General features: G+C 36.1%; 3 protein-coding genes across 10 annotated transcripts; all 3 read left to right on the top strand.

Annotated features, from left to right (window-relative positions):
* The first annotated feature begins 203 nt into the window (after positions 1–203).
* On the top strand, positions 204–7,521 carry LOC110729850 (nuclear pore complex protein NUP35-like). The gene is made up of 4 exons (XM_021909636.1): positions 204–763; positions 1,574–2,173; positions 2,284–2,395; positions 7,048–7,521. Exons 2-4 carry the CDS (start codon positions 1,602–1,604, stop codon positions 7,351–7,353), a joined length of 990 nt encoding a protein of 329 aa, XP_021765328.1. The 5' UTR covers positions 204–763; positions 1,574–1,601; the 3' UTR covers positions 7,354–7,521.
* Positions 7,522–8,937: 1,416 nt separating this feature from the next.
* LOC110729849 (CASP-like protein 3A1) lies at positions 8,938–10,550 on the top strand. Its single transcript, XM_021909635.1, has 3 exons — positions 8,938–9,473; positions 9,673–9,808; positions 9,993–10,550. Exons 1-3 carry the CDS (start codon positions 9,196–9,198, stop codon positions 10,206–10,208), a joined length of 630 nt encoding a protein of 209 aa, XP_021765327.1. The 5' UTR covers positions 8,938–9,195; the 3' UTR covers positions 10,209–10,550.
* Positions 10,551–12,387: 1,837 nt separating this feature from the next.
* Positions 12,388–24,044, top strand: LOC110729848 (probable inactive ATP-dependent zinc metalloprotease FTSHI 2, chloroplastic). 8 transcript variants are annotated; one of them, XM_021909633.1, is made up of 13 exons: positions 12,388–13,973; positions 18,154–18,326; positions 18,597–18,698; positions 18,803–18,967; positions 19,123–19,263; positions 19,968–20,126; positions 20,238–20,323; positions 20,940–21,018; positions 22,283–22,405; positions 22,633–22,689; positions 22,760–23,007; positions 23,504–23,514; positions 23,655–24,044. In XM_021909633.1, the coding sequence occupies exons 1-11, from the start codon at positions 12,656–12,658 to the stop codon at positions 22,970–22,972; spliced, it is 2,616 nt and encodes an 871-aa protein (XP_021765325.1). In that variant the 5' UTR covers positions 12,388–12,655; the 3' UTR covers positions 22,973–23,007; positions 23,504–23,514; positions 23,655–24,044. The 8 variants fall into 8 exon arrangements, with proteins under 8 accessions (XP_021765325.1, XP_021765322.1, XP_021765324.1 ...); XM_021909630.1 differs by having other exon boundaries at positions 23,646–24,044; XM_021909632.1 differs by having other exon boundaries at positions 23,501–23,514.
* The last annotated feature ends 1,119 nt before the right edge of the window (positions 24,045–25,163 follow it).

Here is a 25,163-nt window from a genome sequence, read left to right as displayed (position 1 = left end):
ATAATAATAATTAAACATTAATATTAATTAACATTAAAAGTAGAATATTGAAATAATTAAAATAAGGTCAAATCAGAAAAAATAAGTTCAGATTAGATCAGATCAGAAAAAATAAGATCAGATCAGAAAAAATAAGTTCAAATCAGATCATATCAGGAAAAATAAGTTCAGATCAGATCAGATCAGGAAAAATAAGTTCAGATCAGATCAGATCAGAAAAAATAAGTTCAGATCAGATCAGCTAAAATCAGGTGAACTAAACAACCTCTTAGCCCCTCCATCTTTCCCTTGTGTGACAGGAGTTCGATTCCTCATACCCCTCCTCCCCCGTAAATTACCGTTAAAAAAAATAAAATAAAAAACTGTCCAAGGCTCCAAGCTATTGTTGAAGTTAATTTTGCCAAATTTCAATTCTAATGAAATTGAGGACATGTTTATAATGGGGTTTACAAAGTGGGCAATTTAGTCATTATAAGTTTCAAAGCAAAAACCTTGCAACCCCGCTGCACAAGTTCTTTCTCCCCGCTCTCTTTACACACCGATCAATTTGAATCCTTATTTCATCACTCAACATTTCCCCTTTTCTCTCTCTTCCTCGCCGGAAAATATCGTCGATATCTCTGCAACCTCATTTCCGGCCACCGCCGCCGCTTCCGCCGCCTTATTTTCGCTGCATTCTAGCTTTATCTTTTTCTCATCTCCCTCTATAAACCCTAATACTCTTAAACCCTAACTCTCTAACGAACCATTTTTTCGCGGTTAGGTAATTTCTACGCTATTTTTCTTCTTCACGTATTTAATTTCGGTTTTTACTCTTAGATTAGCTCAGTTTTTTCTGTTGAATTTGATTTTTTAATTGCTGTTTTTTAGTTTGTAGAGTTTGTTCAATTTGATGTAGAAGTTTAATTGAATTGGAATTTGGAAACCCTTGATTTTCGGTGCTTTTGTTGATATATTTCATATTTCATCTTATGCATGTTTTTATTTTTATTAGAATTGGAAGTATTGAATCTGCTTTGTAAAGCAATTGGGGGCAGTAGAAAGGAAATGCATAGGATAATGGTGAAGTCTTTAACAATATGTTGGAATAATTTGGGATTAGTTGGGGAAATGATGTAAATATTTCTTAGCAATTTCCGCCCTTTTTCTGCTATGAATTGGCAGACATTCAATTTATTACTTAGCTTCGTACCGATGTGATGATTAGAATAGTTTCTCACAAATTGGTGGAATTTTCTGATGAATTGATGATGAACCTATGTGAAATTTCTTATTGTAAAACCTGCAAAATTTGTAGGACTTCAATTTGAAATAGAGTTCTATTTCTACGAAAGGGTAGAATAGTTTTATAGATGCTCACTACTCCTTGAATAAGAAAGAGTATGATGTCTGTTTATTGTTCTCGTTTTTTCGAATTTGAATATCTGTATATTGTTAGTGAATGCTGTTGTTCCTATTGTATGCTTAGCGTCTATCTCATTGACGTTCATAGTTCAGATTAGATGTGGTGTATAGTTTTGTTCCTTACATTCCCTCGCTTTATTTTGTAATGTTTTTGTTTGTATTGTTGCAGAGGGTTTATTGTAAAACTATATCTGAAAATGAGTTCAACAGTGCATAGAACCCCGAAATCGGGAAGACAGTCATTGTTTTTCAATGATTTAGCTACACCTGTCTCGTCTAGGAGGGGTAAATTTTCAACCCCTGGTCAGGCAGCAGCAGTTTCTGCCCTATGGCGTGAAAATTTTGCAAGCTCTGATCTTCCGCCTCCACCAATGTTTTCTTTAGAAGACCGGTCTGACTTCACACCGGAATCTGGAATTATGGACTATCCAATGTCTCCTGAACCTAGGTCAGATCCTAGAACTCCTGTTCAGACTTCTGGCCGAGAGTTCTCAACACCTCTTAAAAGCAAATCTGAGGCTAGTACATCGATGGCTTTGACAACAAGTCAGCATAATCAACAAGGGTCCTCAGGCATGAATTGGTGGTCCCCTAGTAAAAGCACTAGTGACCAAGAAGAGAAGGGGAAGGGCTCCCCTGTCGAGGGTGTTGTTCAGCCAGGAGCTTTGATTACTGTTCCTCCACCAAGGGAAGTAGCGAGGCCTGAGATGCAAAGGAGTAGTCCTCCAGCTGGAAACCTCAATGAAGAAGAATGGGTCACTGTTTACGGGTAAGTTATGACAATCATTTTGATTATAAAATATGAAATTATGAACATTATGTCTATTTTATAATTTATGCACTGTTTCTTGATCTTTTGTGATTCAACTATTTTAACAGATTCTCTCCCGGTGACACTAATTTAGTCTTACGGGAGTTCGAAAAGTGTGGTGTGATATTAAAGCATATTCCAGGACCAAGAAATGCTAATTGGATGCACATTCTCTATCAGGTATCCAGTTCTGGCATAACCTTTTGTTATTGCTTATTTGATACGTTAATGCTAACTGCTAAGCATGCTTCTTTTAAGGTTCTTTTGTCCCCCCTCCCGACTCCTGCGCTTAAGTGTCTGTATCACTGTTTGCATTAGAAAAATTACTTTATTGCTCTTTAAATATGCTACATATAACTTGGGCACACAAATTAAGATTAGGAGACTGATTGAGAGAGATGAAAAGAGGGACCATCTGATGAAGAGGGAGATAGGGAGAACACATTACCAAAATTGAGTATTTAGATATCTAAATTAGGGAATTGTATCAATTAGGTGCAACGGACTGCGCCCTACAAGTGACTAACCAAGAAGACAAGTTTGAATAATGAAAGAGGAAAGTTGATTGACTGAAGGATAATTAACCAAATGGTTAAGAAGTGAATGACTCTAGGCCATTAGTCTCCAAGAGTTCCAATACATAAATTTCTGAATGACTTCTCTCTCCTAAGATGCTGCTACTTATACTACTTTCCTTTCACATGACATGGCAATAGCCTTTATTGTTACATTTACTACTCTTGTCCTCTTTCTAAAAGCAAATAACAAAGCAAGCTTATAAGCCAAGGATGGCAGACTGCAGTGGCTCAAGGTAGAGCTTGTGACTGTTGCGGGTTGGTGGTGTCTTCCTGCTGCTGATTTTGTCCTTGTCCCCTTGGTCTCCTGCAGTAAGTGTGACGGATAGGTGGTGTAGTACGAGCAGGTGGTGTGGTGGAGTGGTTCATTGCATTAGGGAACGGAGGAAGTACTTTGTAATTGTATTTTTAAATTGGTGAACCCCCGTCAAAAAAAAAAAAAAAAAAAAAGGTGAACCCCCCATGTTTGTTTTGTGATAGAATGGATCATGTTCTCAACTGAATGTTAAGGGAAAAATTGGAACTTGTTGAATTCTTGATCATAATCTGCTAGTGCCTAGTAGGATTTTATTAGCAATTCTCCCCGCACCCCCTCCCCACCCAAATTAAATATAGAAACTACTACGTAGTACTTCCTCTGCCCCAAAATAAACTTTACACTTTGGAAGAGAAATAAAAGAAAGGGTGAAGAAGATTGAAGAGGTGGATTTAGTGTATAAAGTGGCATGCCTTAGATGCAGAGGCACTAGGCAATTAGGGTATAGCGCCTTTTTTGCTCTAGGCGAGGTGCATTCGAAGAGGCACGCCAGAGGCGAATGAGGTGCACATAAGCAATTTTCATTAACTGTTTTACATAAGCAGTTTTCATTAACTGTTTTATAATGTGCGCCTCACTTCAAAGAGGTGCACGGAAGCGCGCCCAAGGCACATTAGGACCTTCATCGCCTCTTGCGCTTTGAGCCATTTTATACATTGGGTGGATGGAGATAGTAAAATATTGAGGGTGAAGTTATTTTAGATACACCCCAATATGGAATGTATGCAGTTCAATTTGGCAGAGAATTGAGTTTTATGCTTGTGCAATTAAAGCTTCTGGATATGTGTAATTGTGAAATCTGTCACAAAGCAACCATTTCATCAGCTGAAAACTCTCAGGGTATATCACTCTATCAGTGATGGTTTTTGAAGAATGTTTGTGTAATTTGTCAAAACAAATCTTTGCACTCGATTGACATTAATCCTCAAGTGTCATTCATTTTAGTTTCTTGTACTTTTGGAGGCATTGTTCGACCTTTTCTCTGTCAAAAGTCACTAGATTGGAGTTGTTTTTCTCAAGTCTTTCTTTAATTGCAGGGAGTCCAACATATAACTCTTTCTTTCCATAGATTGTTTTAGAAAAGTGTCCCTGTGACTACTCTTAGAAAGTAAATAAATGAAGGAGGAGAGCGAGGTCATTTAGGATTTTCATGGTTCTGTAAACAAGTCCTAGGATATTAACAAACATTTGTGGGTTGTTCATTATTTTGAGTGAACTTATCACCCTTCTAGCCTCCCTTAATTAAACAGTGTACTTTCCCTGAATAAGTAAAATGTTTCTACTGTGACTATTTATTTTATCGTCATTGAATAGAATGATGTGAAAACTGGAAGTTATATTCCTGATAAATTTCCATGCATGGTTTCATTTTGAGTAAGGTTTAGTTGAATTCTAGGAAAACAGTAGAAGGAAATTGTAAAATGTAAAGATTGGGCTGCCACTGTATGCTTTCAAAATATTTCGTATGTACCAGCTTCAGGGTTTCCTTTTCTCAGTGTTTCTTTATAGTAGTGGAAGATGTTTATGATGTGACAACTAGAATGAGGGATAGAGGACTATTATTGGCAGGAGCTAGTGATTTATTAGCAAGCAGTTCTGTAAATATGCCAATATGTAGTCTTCACTAGTAGCTGTCCTTAATTTGAGCACCAAATCTATATAATTCTAATAGGAATTTTACGCTGTGACCTCTAATTATTGCACTTTCTACACGGTGGACTGGCCTTATTCTTAATTTACCCTCTGCTTTTTCTCCAGTGTGCCTTTATATCTGTTTTATGGCTAACTTTTGGTGTTTTATGGTTAATCTTTAAGTTAAACAAATAAAAGTACTACCTTTCCTGTAGGGGTGAGTTGTTTCGGGTGGGTGGGGGGTGGTTTCAGGTGAGGTATGTGGTTTAGGGGTGGGGTGGGGGTGGCTTTGAGGTGGGATTGTGTAATTTTGGGTGAGTGGAATGGGTTTGAGCTGAGGTTGGGTGGTTTTGGGAGTGGGAAAGGGTCACTTTAGAATATGGCCAAAGAAATTTTCCACCATATAGAAAGTGCAATAATTAGAGGCCACCATGTAGGCTTGCCCAATTCTAACAGTGTTGTGTTTTTGGGTAGGAAGAATGCAGTCTACTCTAGTCTTGTGATTGGAATTACTGCTTATGTTACTCTAGACCATGGCTGAAATTCTCTTCTACAGCTAACATTCTTTGCCTTATTTCTTAATACCTCAGCAACTTAGCCAAAGCCTTATTACACATCTACTGATCTGTAGGTTTTGCTAGTTCTGCTTAACTGCTAGTTTCTATGTGACTTGACTGGTTTTGTTCAGTCTGGTCCGGTCCAGACCTGTTCTTGAACACTGATTTCTCTCTCTCTCTCTCTCTTCTTCTGGTATATCATTATAAAGCCCTTGAATTGGATTTTGGTCTAAACTTAAAATTAATATAGCCTTTATTATAATTTGCTTGTTTAACTTCTTACATAACCCTTTGACTTTAACAATTGAATATATCATTCTAATAACTTCCTCACGGGTGACAAACTATGTATCTTTGCACCCTTTATGAGTCTTCTTAGAAGGTAGGTCGCCTTAGAAGTTTTTTTTAGACTTATTCTTTACTTGTACTCTATGTCTGTATGTCTCCTGTGTTCAACTTTTTCGCAACTTGTTTCATTTTTAGGTAGTCCCAAAATATTTGCATGGTTTCAATTTCTGCCAAGGGCCTTGTTAACAGGCAACAACATATCATAAAACATAGGAGTGAATTAAAATATTAATGCCGAATTATGAATGCGCTAGTGTATTTTATGCTTTAGATTTCTTGTTGAGGGAAAACTATGCAACAATTACCTTTTAGTTTTAAATGCCTTGTAACACTCTTAAAATAATTTTCTAGTACCTATTATAATGTTAATGGTGAAGAAACTATCTTTTTTCCTTATAACTACCTCTAAGCTAAATTATGACCTCATTTTACCTTTAGAGGGATTAGTCTTCAGCCCTTTTTACCTTGATTGGCTAAACGCAAAATTGAGGGTCACAGCTGGACATTCTAAAGGTAAAAGTTATTGTTTAATTGAGAAGGTGCCATGAATTGTAGTTCATTTTTAAAACTTTTGAAGGAAGTGAATTTCAATAAAAATAAAAATAAATAATGAGATAGGTAGTAATCAGAAAGTTTTATTTTTTATTTATTTTTATTTTTCTTCATTTCAATGACTTTGAAACACCTACAGATCTATTGGAATGGAGGGAATTGTTTTTTTGTTCTCTTGTCTTCATTTGATCTCTCCAATTCAAGCTTTTGAGTTTCCTCTCTTCATTGTATTTTCATTTCTCTATTAATTTTATGTAGGCAATTAGTTATGAGAGCATATTTCCTGTGGTAAGGGCTGTGATTGCAACTTCTTTTTAGGATCTCTGTGATTCAAGCTACCTTTGCATCATCCTGGTGCTATAATCCGTTCTCTTCTAATAAACAAACCAGTTTTCTAGGCTTTGTATTCTTTTGCTTACCATTGTCTTAGCATCCTCGTCTCCTCGAATTGCTCATTGAATGATATATCTTTTCCATGCCACTGAAATTTTTTTAGGCAGTCGAAACTGTAGTTTTAGTTTTCCCTTGTGAGTTATTCTGTGTTTTCCTTGGGGTTCCTTTGTCTTGTTGGGTGGAAAAAAAAAATCAGGCATTGGGAGATGTATTGACTAATGAACTTTTTTTTTTTTTTTTTCTTGTTTTTTTACTGCTGATCTTTTATGTAGTTTGTTCGTCCCATCTTCTCTATTTGTTAATCATCTTCTTCACTTCACATTAATTTTCTTCAGTCTCCACTAGACAACTATGCTTCTGGTGCATTTCCTGCATTTATTTGTATTTGTGCCCCTCGTATCACGTTACTGCTAGCTTGAATGATTAATATCTGAGCTGTTTCTACTTCCCTATTTTCAGAATCGTGCTGATGCTCGGAAAGCACTTAGCAAGAATGGATCACAAATTAATGGAGTCCTTATTGTGGGAGTGAAGCTTGTTGATACAGCTCAGCGCCAGGCTCTTGATGAGAGGGCCAACAACCAAGGATTTATGCCTCTACCACCTGCATCATCATCTGGTTTGAATTCTGAGCAATTCAGATCGAATACAGCTCACCCTTACTATCTTCAAAATGGTACCAGTACAACCAAACAGTCTGGTGCAATTGCTTCCCCAGCAAAATCTGTTGTATCTAGAGTCATGGATTTAATGTTTGGTGTTTAGATGTGTCCCCCAAACTCACAGTTGAGCTGTGTTCTCAGGAAATCGGTGTAGTAGTTTGTATTCCAGCAGAATCTTGTTGAGAATCAATGTATGTGCAATGAGGAGCCCAGATAACGAGCAAAGAAAATATATTCTTTGTAGCCGCAAAAGGCTGGATTTTGTACTGTTTATCATTCTTTCGGTTCTTGAATTTGGATTGAATCAATGAAATTTCAGATTTTTCAAAATGGAAATGAGAATGCATGAAAGCCTAAATGTCTTCATTTAAAACTTTTGTGTACACAGTATGGATATGAATTGAAGAGCAACAATTTGGCTTGACATGTCTACGAACTCTGTACGTAGGAACATGAACAACAGTATTCATACACAAAACAAGCTGTACCTGATATACAAGTAAGTTTAAACCCATTTGTCATATCAATAATCATTAATCAATGATCTGATTTTCTTTGCTAGTTTAGGAACTACCTATAATTAATATGAAACCAAACATAAACATGTCTCCGATACGACTTTGATTAGATTTTTAATTTTGTACAGTGTGGGTTACTGTAATAAGTAAATTAAGTGAATAACTGTATTCTGTAGAGTATATACATGAAACAGTGTGCCCTGAAGTCGTGCTTAAAAGTCACGGAATTTTTAAGGGTTCCAAAAGATTGACAATCGTCCAAAGTTTCAACAGGTGTTCAACATGAAATTCCCTTTTGATTTGATCGTAACAAACAATCAATGAAGGATTTTGACCCAATTAATTCCCACTACACTGCTTGGTCACGAGTACTTCCATCACTTGCCCTTCATTTCTTCCATTTTTTTTTTTCTTTTTTCGTGGAAAAAAAAAATAATTTCTAACTCATGATTTACAAGGAATGATTAGCTAGAAAGATGACAAGTTTGTATGACGAAGTACTATTTCCAAGACAGTAAAAGTTCAAGAAAATATTTCTCCGTATAATTTTTCATCCATGTGATTTAAAAATTTGATAAAATGTGTAAAAGAAATTTAGACATAGTATTAAGTTATTGACAAAGATTAGTCTTCATTTAGAGGTTTTATAAAATGTGACATCAAATAAGATGTGGTCATGGAGGTTTCATACACATTTTATGTCCATTATACAAGCCAATAAATGTGTTCGAGGTAATAAAAATGGGATAGTATTCTTTAATTTACTCTTAGAAAAACTCATTTTTTAGCCATACGCATTAGTAAAAAAAATTAAAAAAAAAAAAGCCATACCTATCCCTTTTTAGGCTATATTCTTTTCATCAAACAGATACGAGTATAAGGCTAGCAAAAATAATTTCAATCCATAATTTCAACCTATATTTTTCCACAAGATCATCTTTTTATTTCAACTAATTAGACCTAATTCAAGGCATTACATGAATATTGAATCTGAAATATGCAAATCCTTGAATTAATACATTGAATTATACATTTATATATATTAAAGTCATTTAAACTTATTTGTACTAAAATGAACACAATCTTACGGATAAAGACTGTTGACAATAGCTTAAGCTAACAAGAAAACACGACCGAAGTTTAGCAAAAATAAGTTGAGTGGAATATAGATGACTAGCCAAATTTAAAAACCATGCGTGATCATTCCATTACCCAAACAAGTCTAGAAGTAGTGCCTCTAATATTACACCACTTGAATTTGTCCTTACAAACAAAGAAACCCCGGTAACCCAAACTCTGTCCTTACCTAAACAACCAATTCACACATTTTCAAATTTCAAAGCTCCCCTTCTTCCTTTATAAACAGCTATTCCTAGCTCTTAAAACAATCACACCATTCAAGTGAACACAAATTAAGTTCTACATTAATGGCGGAAGAGTGTAAAACAACACCACCAGCACTAGTAGCAGGGCTAGAAATGGGGACAATGAGTGGTCCATTGGCATCACCTTCTCCGTTTTCGATAAGTCGAAAGGTGAGGCCTGCTATGGTTGATGGTGTTCATGTAATGCTTCGGCTGCTTTGTTTGGTGAGTTCAATGGTGGGATTGTCTTTGATGGTTACTGCTAAACAATCGTCAACTTTATCACTTTATGGATTTCAGCTCCCTGTTTACTCCCACTGGTCTTTTTCTGACTCTTTTGAGTAAGTCTTCTATTACTACTCCGTCGAATTTTATTTATGGTCGTTTAATTAATTAAATGTAAATACTTTGTCCGTCTCAGTTTACTTGCCCCGCTTAACCCAATAAAATCCGACAAAAACGGTCAAATGAAAAAGTAAAGTGAGACAGAGGGAGTTTGTAATTTTCCCTAGAATTTTCTGAGTCTTGGCTACTGTACAGGTATTTGGTTGGAGTTTCAGCAACAGTAGCTGCTCACTCTTTACTTCAATTGTTGATTAGTGCGGCGAGGTTGCAAAAGAAGGTTGTTGTTATTCCCTCTCAGAAATATGCTTGGGTTATCTATGCTGGTGATCAGGTGAAAATCTAATGAAACTGTAAAATGCATCTATGTTACAAGAAATATTTCTGTTAGTAAAATTGACGCAGATTGTGATTTCTGTATTAATACCCTGAAGTGTTTTTTTTTTTTTTTTTTTTTTTTTTTTTTTTTTTTTTTTTTTTTTTTTTTATCTTACATGATTTTTTATCTTGGGAGGCAGATATTTGCATATGCAATGATGAGTGCAGGCTCAGCTGCTTCAGGGGTGACTAGCCTGAATCGAACAGGAATTCGACACACAGCTCTGCCTAATTTCTGCAAGCCTCTGCACGTCTTCTGTGACCGAGTTGCTGCCTCCATTGCGTTCACCTTCCTGAGTTGCATCTTGCTCGCTGCCTCTGCTGTTCTTGATGTTATTTGGTTAACATGTTACTGACTTATCTTGTTTGTACTCGCTCTTGGTTTTAACCGCGATTATTATGTACTCGTAAATTGAGGAACGCTAGTGATATATCTATTCTGGTAGCCGGGTAGTCAGTCTTTTTATATTTCATTACTCTGGTGATTGTTGTAAATGTTGGGAATTTGGGATTAGTATTCTCAACTGAGAAAATATGAAGCAAATAGCACTAGCAGTGGCTGAAGCTTCTTGAATTATTGACTTATGGAACAATATGTACTACTTTAACATGTCCTACCATTGATGAAAGTTATGTACTTATTACAAAAGCTTGTTTTTAAGAAGAAAAATTATTACCATAAATTGTCCAATGTTAAACTTGCGAAGGATATATTCAAATTAATGTTTTTCAGAATATACTTATACTTGAAAATTGATTAGCTATACAAACATGATATGTGACAACACTGATATCTTGAAATGACAGTCTAATCCATTATGTTTAAAGTAACATTATTGGTAGTCTTGAGCAAAGTCTCGAGGATTTTATGTTTCTTGGGTTGAAGTACACTTACAATGTCTGGAGTAAAATCAAAGACGTTGGTCACTGGGTTTGCTCAATATGTTGCCTCAAGGTTTTAATAGTTAGATGTGAGTCTGATGATTAAAGTGTAAAATCAAGATAACAATGAATGTGAAAAATGAATATACTTATTTATACTAATATATTAAAAGGCGTTACTAAGAAAGTCTACGTGCCACGTAGACCCTTTTACTTCCGTCACATCACCTATTCAACCTCTCATTATGCTACATCACCACTCAATCAACCTTAATCATTATGGCACGTCACTATAGATTGGACCACATTCTAATTTAAGTTAATGAAAAACTGATGTGGCAAAGTCTAAAATTTCAGCAAAGCTTGATTAAGTTACCTTAACGCTCACAAAATCCAAGTTGGATAGCTAGCAATTTTTATTTTTATTTATTTTATTTTATTTTATTTTTTTTATTTTGCTACACAATGACTTCTTTACCTAGATGATAATTTATAGGTGAGGGTAATTCACATTAAGATAATGTAACAAACTCTTTAAGCATTTCATTTTAGAATATGATGTCACCATTCATGTTGCCCATTCATATTAAGATTGTGCACATCTTTATAGTTATATAATACTCCTTTTGTCCCTATAAATATGACACACTTTAACCGGCACAAAGTTTAAGCAAATTTAATTAATTTACTAGTATTGTTTTATTGTATGATATTCTCATATTCCTTTTTCTAAAAGTTCCTTCTAATTGAAAATGCCTGGAGTTTTCAAATTTCTATGGGAGGAACGCCTATTCTAGGCGTTTTCACCTGAAATGTTCAAAATCATAGACGTTTTGCCTCAATCCAAAAATTAAAAAAAGAGAGACTTTAACGCAGGTGATGACTTCGCCTTCGACCGGTGGTGGTTTGTTGGGAGGAGAGAGTGTTAAAGTGAGTTAGGAAGTGAAAAGTTGTGACGATATAGCTTGTCCATCAATCAATAACATAATACTAAAACAGACACCAGGAATGACATGTGTCATTTCCTGGTGTTGTTTTTTCCCTCCAAAACTCCCCTTTCCCTTTTAGCAAATAATAACTTATATTTTTGGAATATTTGTGTAATACAATTATAATAATATTATTCCAAATCTTATATATTATCTTTACATAAAATGTATTTCTTTGTATTTCGTGTTCTTAATTATATTCTTTCATACACGTTTACCAAAAAGATTTTAGTTGTTTGATTAATATTTTCATATTTATTAAAAGACATTTATAAATAAGTCTTTAGTCATATAGTCACTATTGTATAGTTTTATTGGGAATAATATGCATCATTAATGTAATATAATGTATACTTTGTATATACTATTTTAAAATATTTTCAACACAACTAATCAAAATTATATATTTTTTTTCTCAATTGTAGTTTTTATAAATTTTGCCTTATTATTTTATTTTTCTATATGCATTGAATTTGTATATTTCACATGAATTGCCTCATTTTTATATTATATCACAATTAATTATGGAAAAAAAATTATTAATACCGTGCATCACACAGGCACTAATTTAATTAATATCAAAATACCGGCGTTAAGTGGTAAAACGCGGGTGACGTTTAAGTCTTCAACCCATAGAAAAAGGAATACTCGTAGAGTCGTAGTAGTAAATAAAATCCTTGGATTTGCCTATCTCAAATTTTCCTGCAACGCCAATCTCCAACACCTCCTGTTTTAGTCAGGGCAGTATCTCTCTCACTCTCTCAAGAAGCTATGCTTTCCTGAGCAGATGAAATTTATCTGAAATTTCAATTTCACCAAAGCATGCTGCACCAAATTGCAATTACTTGGGCGCGCCTCAATCAAGTTTGTGTTCCTTTCTCTCAATTCTATTTCATTCTTGTTAATTAGTAGTATTATTATTTGTAAATTTCATGGCTTTGATTAAACACCCATTTCCCTTGTTTAATTTTCCATCAAAATCCCAAAAACATAATTGCCCATTTCATGTACACCCAAGAATTTCATGTCAATTGTCTAAAAACTCACAAGATGATGACGAGAACAAGAAAACCAATAATGGGTTGGAACTGCTTAAGTTGTCTGTCACTCTTACTGTGATTTCAACTGCGCTGCCGCAGCCGGCTGTGGCGGCGAAAGTGTCCGAAAAGAAGCGTAGTGCTAAGAAAACAGTAGAAGCATTGACCCCAGAACAGTTTAAATCATGGTCTCAGGGTTTGCCTGTAGTTAGAGATAGGTTACCCTTTACTGAGGTATTGAATTTGACGGAGGAGGGTAAGCTTAAGCATGTAATTAAGCCTACTAGTGCTGCATTGAGGCGAAAACCCGAGTGGGTTTTGGTTGTTTTGGATGATTCTAGGGTTTTCAGGATTGTGTTGCCCTCTTTTGAGGGTAATCCTAACTTTTGGAGTAAATGGGATGAGTTGAAGGTTGATTCATTTTGCGTGAATGCATATAGTCCGCCGGTCAAGAAGCCGGAGATTCCTTCCCCATACTTGGGGTTCTTGTCGAAGGTACCCTTTTGGGCGATCAATTCGTTTTTTAAAACTAAGCCGCAATCGAAGAAGGCTTTAGAGTTGAAGAAGATGAGGGAGGAGTTGAAGAGGCAGAGAAAAGAGGACATGAAGGCAATGAGGGAGGAGAGGGAGATGATGGAGAAGATGGTGAAACAGCAGAGGAAGGTTGAGGAGAGAACCAAGAGAAGGGAATTGCAGAAGATGAAGCACGAACAGTCATTACGTCAGGCTCGGAAGAATTATAGAGAAATGGGGTATATATGGATTTCTTTGGCTAGGGACAAAAATGTGGCTACTGCTCTTGGGGTAGTCTTCTTTATCATATTCTATCGGACAGTAGTTCTTAATTATAGGAAGCAAAGGAAGGATTATGAGGACAGAATAAAGATTGAGAAAGCCGAGGCAGAGGAAAGAAAAAAGATGAGGGAGCTAGAGAGGAAAATGCAAGGATTGGAGGGCGAAGATGAAGAAGGGGAAGAAGACGGGAAGGGTGGTGAGCAAAACGCTTACATGAAGATGGCTTCACAGTTCATGAAGTCTGGTGCTCGTGTTCGTCGAGCACGCCATAAAAGACCACCTCAATTTTTGGAGAGAGATGTAGATGTGAAGTTTTCAGATGTTGCGGGGCTTGGTAAAATACGAATTGAGCTGGAAGAGATTGTTAAATTTTTCACACATGCAGAAATGTATCGTAGAAGAGGAGTGAAGATACCAGGTCTGATTTCTGCAATTTTTAATTTTTAACTTTTGTTTTATTTTTATGGCTTCCATTTTATATTTACCTGAATTTGTTCATTGTCAAAAGCCTTGTACTGGAAATTGGGTCTATTGATTAAGTCAGTTTTGTAGTGCCTCTTTTCTGTGTACCTCCTTTGGCTAAATTACTTAGATTGCATTTCTCATATTAAGTGAAAAATTACAAAACAAGGTCTTGTAATCCTTTCTCACATGCTGTGTGAAAGATCTTCATCTTCACCTAGATATGAGTCATATGACTGCTATTGCATAATAAGCTTGTGCTGTCATTTGACTTGTTTCTGTGCCTGTTACTAAAAGCTTCTGATTAAAGGTTTGTGGCAAGAAGTTCAAGTGAAAGCATTTTTTTTTTCTCTTTTTTGGTATTGTTATATAAGAAGCTGTGATGTTCTTTAGAGAACTTCATAAGAGAGGCCTCAATATGAAATTTTGCAGACCAGTAGGTGTTAAACGTATACCCTCTAAAGAGTTCTTTAAGAATTGGCCTTGTGAAGAAAATTTTGGTGCTCTATGTTTTGTCTAGCAGACCCCAAGCAGGGGGCCCCTGTCTATAACAATGTAGTCCCTAGTAGTCTGAGTTGATGTTCAACTTTCCTCTCTCCTTTGCCACCAGTTGTATCTCTTGTATGTCTTTACGGTTTACATCCTAGCCGTTTTGGCCTTTCTTCCTTCTTTTCTCAGCTATTCTTTTCTCGTATATTTGCTGTTCTTCCTTTGTTTGCTTTATATTTATAACTTTATGTTCTAAAGTGCTTTATTTACTATCTAGTATGCTAGTCAATAAATACATTAACATCATCAATACTAGCTATTACTAAAATGCTCCTTTTCCACTGATCCACCTCCTTATGTTGATGTGTTTCTTTCTGAAAATATATGACTAGCATTTACACTGGCAGCACTTCTTATTCAGCTATTTTGTTTAGGAGGGCAAGCTGGTTATTCAGAGAGGGGGGGTCTTTGCATCTTCACTTCCCACCTGATTTACAACTGACTCTCTTTCAATTTTCTTTTAATACATTTTGAATCTATAGCCTTTTGCAATTCAAAGGAAACGATTTTCTGAGTGGATTTAGATAACGTTAATAACACCTGCTGCTAGTATAAAAGTGTGTTTTCTGGTTGCTAGATGCAGTCAGCATATTTTTTTTTCTGTATCTTCTTAGAGTGCCAGACATACATTAATGATGAAATGTGAAATCAGCCCTTTAGAGACTATAGCGGCAGAAATGCATCTAATTCTTAGCAAGCCTGGTGAGTAGAGTCCAAAAAGGTTCTATAAACACTGCCTTTTCCACTATTTTTAGCGCCTAAAAGCTTGGTTAGATCTTAGATCTGCCATTATTCTCCCAGCTTATCACATGATAGAAAAAAAAGCTGTCCACCACAGTATCTTCCACCTCTTATTCATCACATGAAAGAAAAAAGGGAAAATATAATACTCCACAAGATAGGTCCAAAAGTTTTCGTTTTCTTTTTCTTTTTCCGAGGAAGTTTTCCTTGATCTAGGCCTTAAATTCCTCTTAGATCATTTCAAGGGGTTTTAGAAGATTCCATATCTCAGCTATAGGGAAGTGTTACATTGGTTCAGATATATAGGACTTCTGCTCCAATTCAATAGTTTGTCCGGATAAACATACTTCCTCCGTTACATATTATCTACAACATTTGCCAAAAAGGGAAACTACACATTATGTGCAACAAACTTTTTCTTTCCTTTTTTGGTAAGTATTTTAAAATGAAATTACTATAATACCCCCTGTTTAAGAACTAATAGCATAATTTTAGTTGCTAATTTAAATTAATTAGATTAATTAACATTAATAATTAAACAACTTTTTTCCCTTGCCTACTACTGCCACCACCACCATCATCATCGACCACCACCATCATCATCGACCACCACCATTATCATCAACCACCATGAGAACCACCGCACCAGACCACCAACACCATGAACACCTTCGACACTGGACCATTGAAACCAAGGCCACCATTACAACCACCAACACCATCTTCTTCATCTTCTTCTTCTAGGTTTCATCTTCTTTATCGCCACCGCCACCACCAGCAGCCGCATTCTTCTTCGTCTCAATATAAGGATCTCAGATCGAATTAAAGAGAGAGAAATGGTGTGCGATGTTAGAAAATCGACGAAATTCAGATCTAAAGCGAAGGGTTGGTGTTCGTGGTGGATTTCGATCCGCTGCGGCCTACAAGGACGGTGAGTGAGGTGGGTTGGATTCCTGCCGCAAGGTGGCTTTCGATTTGCTGCGAGGAGGGTGAATGCAGGCTAGGGTAGGTGGGGTTTCGGGATTTTGCTGGTGGTGGGGTTTCGGGAATTCGCTGGTGGTGGGGTTTCAGGTGGTGCCGTTGGGGTTTCGGTATTACACTGGTGGTGGGATTCCGGGATTTCGCTCAGGTGGTGGGGTTCCGCGATTTGGCTAGTGGGGTTCCGCGATTAGGCTGGTGGGGTTTCGGATCATGGTGGTGGTGGTGGTTACGGGGTAGCGGCGAGTAGGTGGATCAGTGGATGTGGGTGGTGGTGGATGTTGCTGCTGGTAGGTGGTGTCGGGGAGGCCATGGCAGTTGGTAGTGGTGGCCATTAACTAATTATCCCCCTTTCTCTCTCCTACCCTTAATCACACACCCTTCACTTTGTTAATCAACCCTTAACAAATTCTGTCTTGGGAAACGTGCAGCAATGTTTGTTGCAGAAAATACGTAACGGAGGAAGTATAAATTTTGGGGTGTCAAGGAGATACCCATACCCATTCCTGCTCGTTCCTGCTGAGTTCTTACAGTTTAACACCACTATCTTTGACTGAGAGTTGTGCATTTTCAAGGAAAATATACCTTTGGAGACTAATTAGTGGATGTCTTGGTTTTGAGAGGGGGTATGGACATGATGTTCTTTATACTCTGAAGAAATTCTAGAAATTTCCATGGACATATAACAGGCAGGTACACAGGCTTTCATCTTATTTGGATAATCCCAGTCCATTGACCATTTCTTTGTATCTTCCTTTTTCGTTCCCCAGAATCCATTGTAGGCTCTTAAGGATGAATTTGAACCCTTGTCAATGCTTTTTAGTTTTTAATGTATTGGAAGTCTTTTTGAAACTCCTGGGTTCATAGTTTTCATTTCAATAGTTAGCTTTGAGAAATTTTGCGTGCCTGAGTATTATCAGCTTAAAGTCACAACTTTGCCAGACCAGATTGATTAGGTCCCTGCACTAGTGGAGCCCTGATCTCCCTTTTATTTTATTGGTTTGCAAATATGTTCCCTGGAAATCCATTGAAATTTTCTTTCCATTTGTATATCAACACCTATATAATCTAGCAGAAATTCTATCAAGATTATTCATAATTGATCTAAGCTGATTGTATTGAGGAATTGATTGGAGAAGTGATTTGGTCTGCTTTTCAACCTTTGACCGGCATTATGGCTTCCAGCTGCATAGCTTTGCAGCTGCTTCATCCAAGATGAAGCTATGCTGATTTTGGGTTGTGTTTTTTTTTTTTTTTTTTTTTTTTTTTTTTTTTTTTTTTCCATTTAAGAGGGATACTTGAGTAAGTTTTAAGTCTTCACATTCCTTGAAGTTATCAATTTCAGTTTGGGAGGAATTTGGGGAGAAAGTTGTTTTGCTCATTGAGGCATTCATTTTTTGGCTAGACTTCATAAAACAGAGGTCGAGACCTCACTTTACTGCTTAACTGCATCAGAATCTCAAATTTTGCTTCCCCTAACAGAAAGAAGTTATCCGCAAACATAAATGCAATACTTCCTGAGCACGCCTTGTAAAAGAGAAATGCTTCTAAGTTAAAGAGTCTTTCCATACAGAGAATAAAGACTTCTGGTGTTAGAATTACTCTATGTCTTATTCTTCAAGATGCCTTAATTTCCTGAGGAGGACTTCTATAATTCCATTTATGATTTCCTAGGAGATATTCGATGGAAAGTATATAAAATATACGAGTTATCAATAAAATGTTACCATATCACTCAAACCTTCCGGTACCAAATGAAACATTTGTTGTTTGACCTTGGTGTCAGTTACGATTGTTTAGTCAATTTAGTGCTTCACGTTGTTTCTTTTGTTAAACTGTTAATAAATTGCTGCATCAACTTTTTGAAGGTGGGATTCTTCTTTGTGGACCCCCTGGAGTTGGGAAGACACTGTTAGCAAAGGCTGTGGCTGGTGAAGCTGGTGTAAACTTCTTCTCTATATCTGCCTCTCAATTTGTAGAGATATACGTTGGTGTTGGTGCTTCTCGTGTTAGAGCACTTTACCAAGAAGCAAGAGATAATGTAAGTATATTTTGGTTACTTAAAGTCATACACAAATTGAAGGTCCTTATTTTCTCTGGATTCTCCCAGAATGTGTTCTAGTACTAGCGTAAAACATGTTGACAGTTTTCATACTCTTTTGTTATTATAAAAACTTTGTCTTTGTATTCTTACTAATGCAATCATCTTATATGTCTCGGCTCATCTTTTCTGTTATAAGTGAGCAAGATTCGCAAAAGATCAAAAGATGAGCTAACAGTAACATGTATGTAATGGTTTGGGACTTGATAGGCTCCAGCTGTTGTCTTTATTGATGAATTGGATGCTGTTGGGAGGGAGCGTGGTCTCATAAAAGGTTCAGGTGGACAAGAGCGAGATGCTACACTAAATCAGGTTTAGTTATCCTGTTCCACTTCCATAATGTTTGTTGAAGCAGAGACATGGAAATTTTCATGATATAATTAGTTATTTATCTTCCTTTTTCATATCAATGACAGCTCCTTGTGTGCTTGGATGGGTTTGAAGGCAGAGGGGAAGTGATAACTATTGCTTCGACAAATAGACCAGACATTTTAGATCCAGCACTTGTTAGGCCTGGTAGGTTTGACAGGAAGATACATATTCCAAAACCTAGTCTTCAAGGGCGTATCGAAATTCTACAGGTGCGTCAGCTTTATTTTCATAGGTATTCATAAGCCAGATATTGTCAATAAAATCTACTTAAACCACATGTGGCAGTTTTACAAGTCGTTTGCCCTCTTGGAATAACCTTCTTCTCTTAACAGCTACTTACTATTCTTGTGTCTACTGGACTTAGGTTCATGCTCGCAAGAAACCAATGGCAGAGGATGTGGACTATATGGCTGTTGCTAGTATGACTGATGGTATGGTAGGGGCAGAGCTTGCAAATATTATCGAGGTTGCTGCTCTCAGTATGTTGCGTGATAGCAGAAGTGAGGTAATTTTATTCTTGGAAGCGTTGGACTTTGATGGCTCATGTTTTCCTTGCCAGTGAAAGTTTGCAGAAATGTGAATAAAGTTCAGTTCTTTTATGAAACATTTCTTGGAAATTAGACACTGACTTTAAATACTGATTTGTTAGTTATTATAAAGAGAAGAAAATATTATTAACCCATTGCCCTCCCTTTTTTTCCCTCCACCCAAATAAAAAAATAAGAGAAAAAAAATCCATCACTCACCTATTTGGAATACAGTCTTTTGCTTTCATGGCAACTGTATGTCTGTATCACCCATGTACATTCTCCCTTCTTAAATTATTGGATTTCCCTATGTTTTAAGTCTGCATCAAAGTTAACTGGATTTTACTTGACAGCATTACCACCATATTTCATTGTAAAATTCAAGATCAGTGGGAATGAAAGCAAAAATGAGAGGCACTTCCAAGTTTCAACCTGTTGGGTTAACCTAAACTTGAGAATTTTGGATCTAGGTTTAGCCTTTTTTAATCAGAAAAGGATATGCATCACTTGTTTATTTAAACCAAAAGTGCACTGACTTAGCTGACTAGATTGACTTGAATGCACCTCTCCTAGTAACCTCCATTAAAATGTTACCAAGGTAGTATTTGGCCAACTGGCCCAAAGAACTTGGTGACTATCTGGGTCTATAATCATTAGTCACGATTTTTGTTGCGGTATGCAGATAACAACAGATGACTTGTTACAAGCTGCACAATTGGAAGAAAGAGGAATGCTTGACAGGAAGGAGAGGAGTCCTGAAATGTGGAAGCGTGTAGCTCTCAATGAAGCAGCACAAGCTATAGCAGCTGTGAACTTTCCTGATCTTAGAAATATAGAATTTGTATGATCCTATCCTGGATTTGCTTTCATCATTTTTCAAATATTATTCTCATTGATGAAGTTGTTTTCTCTGTCATGATATTGTATTTAAATTTTAATTCTTTCCTGGCAGGTAAATATTGCTCCTAGGGCTGGCAGGGAACTTGGTTATGTTCGTTCTAAAATTGATCATATCAAATTTAAGGAGGGAATGCTAAGGTAGGTTTCCCTCACTACCGCTATTCTGTAGTCATTGTTGTCCTTTCTGTATGTTGGTATACAAGTAATACAACAGTGTACAACAACAGAACAGCCAATGTAGATCTTACTGTTGACAGTATAGAAAGATGTGGATATGAGGCTGTTTCTCAGATTCAACGTAAAAGACATGTTGATGAAAGAAAACAATATTGGGCAGATAGTAACAAATTTATGGTAAGAAGTGTAGTAAGTAGTAGTAGAACATAAATGATAAATCAACAACCGAAGCATGAAAGCCAGTGAAAGGACCTATCTTGAGTTGAAACCCTAAATGTATAAGATACTGTCTGGTTATGTAGGTCTTTTGTCAGTTCTGGACTTTTGGTACCACCTATCTTGATATGTATTTTCAATACAGTCATATCCTGGAATAAATAGTTAGAACATTGAGAAATAAATAGTGATACAAAATTTATTTTGTGCATTTACGTGCAATTCACAAGCAAGTAGGTGTCTCAACTTATAGCACATCTGACCTTCATTCATGGTGCCTTTAGATGCATATAGTTGACTTCAGAATTGCAGTCTGCATTCAAAGAATCTACTCATCTTCTCTGTTATCTTCTTTATGCAGCCGGCAGTCTCTTTTGGATCATATTACAGTTCAGCTAGCATCTCGAGCAGCTGATGAGATATGGTATGGTGAAGACCAGGTGAGGGAAAATTAGCATTGTTTGTGTGATGTTTCTGAAATATCAAAATTCATAATATTCCTGCATTTTTCTAGGTTGTGCAAGTTTAAGTCTGTAGATTGTAGACTGCTACTCTTGTTACCCATCTATGCTTATTAGTGTTATGTCTTTTCTGTTAGGCTGTGATTATAGTAAGAAGTAAAGGTCAAGTTAGCAAGACTTTTAATTCAGTGTGCCCATAGTTAAAAGCTTCCTATCTGCAACTCAATTACTATTTTTTTTTTTGTTTCATAATATGATTGTTCAAGTTCTCATGCTTGCTGTATCATAAGTTAACTCCAAATCCATATTAAGTTTCCAGCCCAAGTTAGTCTGTATAGTACTTTATTTGGCGAAAGCTTCTTATTTCAGCAAATAGACATTTCTTAAATTAAATACAAGTTTTTGATGGAGTATTATGCTGTGAGAAAATAATTAGCTTTCTTGGTAAAGCTAATTATGGGGGACTTGCTGTTAGATGGCAAATAGACTCTAGATACTTTAAATTTGCAGTGCAGTCTTGTATACTTGAGATTATAAAAGGTTCTGGAATTTAGTGCTTTGCTATGGTTTAGCCTTTCTGCACTATACTTATTTAAATATAAGTGTGGGACTTGAGATATAGCACAAATCTGAAGACACTGCTGGGAAAGTGAGAGGTTCTTCTTTGAGTCACCAGGCCATTGATAATTTGACGGGAACATTGCTAATGTATCTCTTCTATTCCTTTGCACGAGGATGAGGCATTGGATCGTAAGGGATGGAGGAGGAAGATTTTTGTTGATGATAAGGCTTTGATTGATTGATTCCTTTCCTCATGAATGTCAGTCTCTTTCTGAACTTCTAGTTTTGTACATCTGACGAATGTTAATATGTGTTGGTGCATGGATGATAGTGCTTAATGCTATTTCTCAGTGGACTTCAAATCAAATTCTCAACAAGGGTAATGTTAGCATTTGAGTAAAAAAATAATAGAAAAGAAAGGCAAGGGAAGAAGTTTTTTTTAGCTACAAAGGCATTACAAGTTACAAATGGGGGAGGGGATTCGAACCTGTGACCTAACGTACACAAGCCCTCAGTCTGGCAAGGGAAGAAGATGATGTGGTAGAGTATTGTTATAGAAATAATAATCTGCTATCTGGTTTATTATGTTTATCCTTCTTGATATCTGCTTGCTAGCTTACTAACTTTTGTTTCTTCTGCCCTCCTTGGTAGATATGACTTTAACTGCACTGAACTCTTGCAGTTGAGCACGATATGGGCTGAAACAGCTGATAATGCCCGGTCAGCAGCTCGTACTTTTGTTCTTGGCGGCCTGTCTGAAAAACATCATGGTTTAAACAACTTCTGGGTTTCTGAAAAAATTGATGTAAGCATTCCCAGCAGTTGCTATTACTTTTTGGCTAAAGCTCAGCTTTTACCAGTGTATGTTGAAACCAAATAAAATTGAGACCAGGTCCCAGCTTTTAACTTTCTTTAAGCCCCCCCCACCCCCCCCCCCTTTTTTCTTTTTTTTTTGGGGGGAATGGGACAACCTGCTTATTCCTGTTTGGTATATGTGTCTAATGGTTTGATTTATACATTGCCAATTATCAGGACATTGATCTGGAGGCAATAAGGATAGTCAACTTATGTTATGAACGTGTTAAGAAGGTATAGTAGATTAGTGTTGATGGTGTTATCTGTTTGCTGGTTCTATTGTATGACTGTTTGTTCTTGTCAGATCTTGCAACGTAACCGGAAGCTTGTGGATGTTGTGGTTGACGTACTCATTCAGAAGAAGAGTTTGGCAAAGAAAGAATTTTTTGACCTTGTTGAGATGCATGGGTCTCTCGAACCCATGGCACCAAGTATTCTTGATATTAGAGCTGAGAAACGTAAGCTGCTCCAAGAAACGATTACAAATCAGAAAGCTGCTATTGCAAGCAAAGTTTAAGCGAGAAACTTATAGGATCTTCTGTCTCCTTTCAGGTGATTATTTTTTTTGACCATTTCTTGTCATCATGGAATTCTATTGTTTCCTTTGATCATTTATCTTTCAAGGGTCCATGAAAAACCTTTCTGCTTTCTGGGGATAAAGCACTTCAAACCCCTCTGGCTCAATGTACTCTCCAACCCAGGGAAGATTACTGGCTGGCTCATTTTGTTCTGAAAATTAACGTTGAAAAAGAAAAAGAAAGAGAAATTCAACTGTCTTTCTTAAGAAGATTGCTTAGTTGCCAACATTTTCCCATCTATCATCTTAAGTTCTATTTGTAATCTACGGAGTACTTGTATGAGTATATAAAAATAATAAAATGAGAACATAATATTTCAGTAGGTTATCTACTATATTTATTACTTAGTATTATGCTATTTGAAGGAAAGATGACTGTTGCATTTTGTTTGCAGTAAGCTTGTGCATAACTGGCTGAAATGAGACTGAAAGTTCATTTTTTGTAATACTCTTTAAATCTGTTCTCAGCAGGATTGGAGGAGGTGATCTTCAAATCTCTAAATCTCTTGCTTGTTTGCTTGAGAAGAACAATTCGGTATTTGATGGTTGTCATCAAATTTAGAGTGACGAACCATGCTTGTGTGCTGCGCCTATCTGAATGCCTTATTGTCAGTTGCTGCAGGACATGTACTTCACCGTCCATGGACTTTCTACTGCAGCTTCAGCGGAGATGCCTTGCTCCTGGTTTGAAAGAGTGGATGCTGGTCAACTGCAGATAGACGGGCAGCAAAAACTACCACAGATTTTTCAAAACTTCGAATTTTGCCTTTTGTATATGAAATTGTTAGAGCTTCTAGTTTTTGACCCTTCGGGAGAATATAGGAGATGTTTTCTTTTGTTCCTCTTTTTGACCCATTGATGATATTGCTTTAATCCCCTGGGAAGTCTAATAAATTTATCTACGTAGTAAAATTTTGGTTTTGTAATATCAGCAACACTGCATTTATTTATTTATTTATTTTTCATAATTCGAGTTTGTAACACTTGTAAAAAGAAATTAAAGTTTTTGGTATGGTGACTGGTGAGCCCCTTTTGCTTATATGGACCTAATTGGGGTGTGTAGTATGGTCGTGTTGAGCAAATAACTTCTGTAATACAAAGAAGTTCTAATTTTAAATATTTTAGCCTTCTTGGAAGTACTGTGAAACACTAGCATTTATTTTAAGGGATAGTTGAGCTTGCCATGGCACAACAAATGGGCTACAAACAAACCTCTTATGAATGTGGTAACTCAGAACAGCTTTTGGCTCATGTCGTAAAAGGGGTAGAACAAGAAAACAGAGGAAGTGATAGTCCCCTATTTTTTGCTATGCTGGAGCCTCGGAACAGCTTTTGGCTCATTTCGTAACCTAAAGTTTAGGTCTGTCTAATAAATAAGTAAAACTAAATTTCGAGTAATATTCATTTTACCTATTTGTGTCTGTGTGACTCTGTGTACAATATATATATAAATAATTAAGTCCTTAAGGGTTACTCGTATGATTTATGTAACTCTTAAGCCGTAATGCATATAAAGCATTACATAAAACATTTTCTTAAAATGGTGGGTATAAGTATAAGTTTAGGAATTTATAACAAAATCATGTATTAATTGTTGATGTTATTAATGCTTAATAATTCTTAATATTTTTATTTATATTCTTAAATGCAGCCATGCATTTATCATTTTCCAATAATTAATCCTAATACTACGTATAGTGATATGCTTTTTTTTCAACCAAGCATTTAAAGTTTTAAGCTTTTGACTATTGTGTGCTCTGCCTCAAGTTATTATTTTGAATATGGATTACTTATCATCAACTTTTTTTTATTCTTAAATATTGAACTTATTTTATTTAAAATAAATGAAATTAAGGTGAGCATAACATGACCTGAGTTAAAAATGAAAACATAATTAAAACTTTTAAAATAATTAGATATGTTACAAATTTATTTCATATATATCCAATTGTCATCCGTCATCACAATATATTATATCCACCAAATTAGCAAGGATGTAAACCTATATCTATAGGTAATTGACATCTACATTTTCCTTACAACTAATACCAATTTAGAAAACAAATAAATCTTGTCTCTTATATTTTTTTATAAAGGTAAATTATCTCCAAATAAATATTCACAATAATGC

The sequence above is a fragment of the Chenopodium quinoa genome, unplaced genomic scaffold, assembly GCF_001683475.1.
Source record: "Chenopodium quinoa cultivar QQ74 unplaced genomic scaffold, ASM168347v1, whole genome shotgun sequence".
Taxonomy (NCBI): domain Eukaryota; kingdom Viridiplantae; phylum Streptophyta; class Magnoliopsida; order Caryophyllales; family Amaranthaceae; genus Chenopodium; species Chenopodium quinoa.
This window is presented reverse-complemented; position numbering and strand designations above follow the sequence as displayed.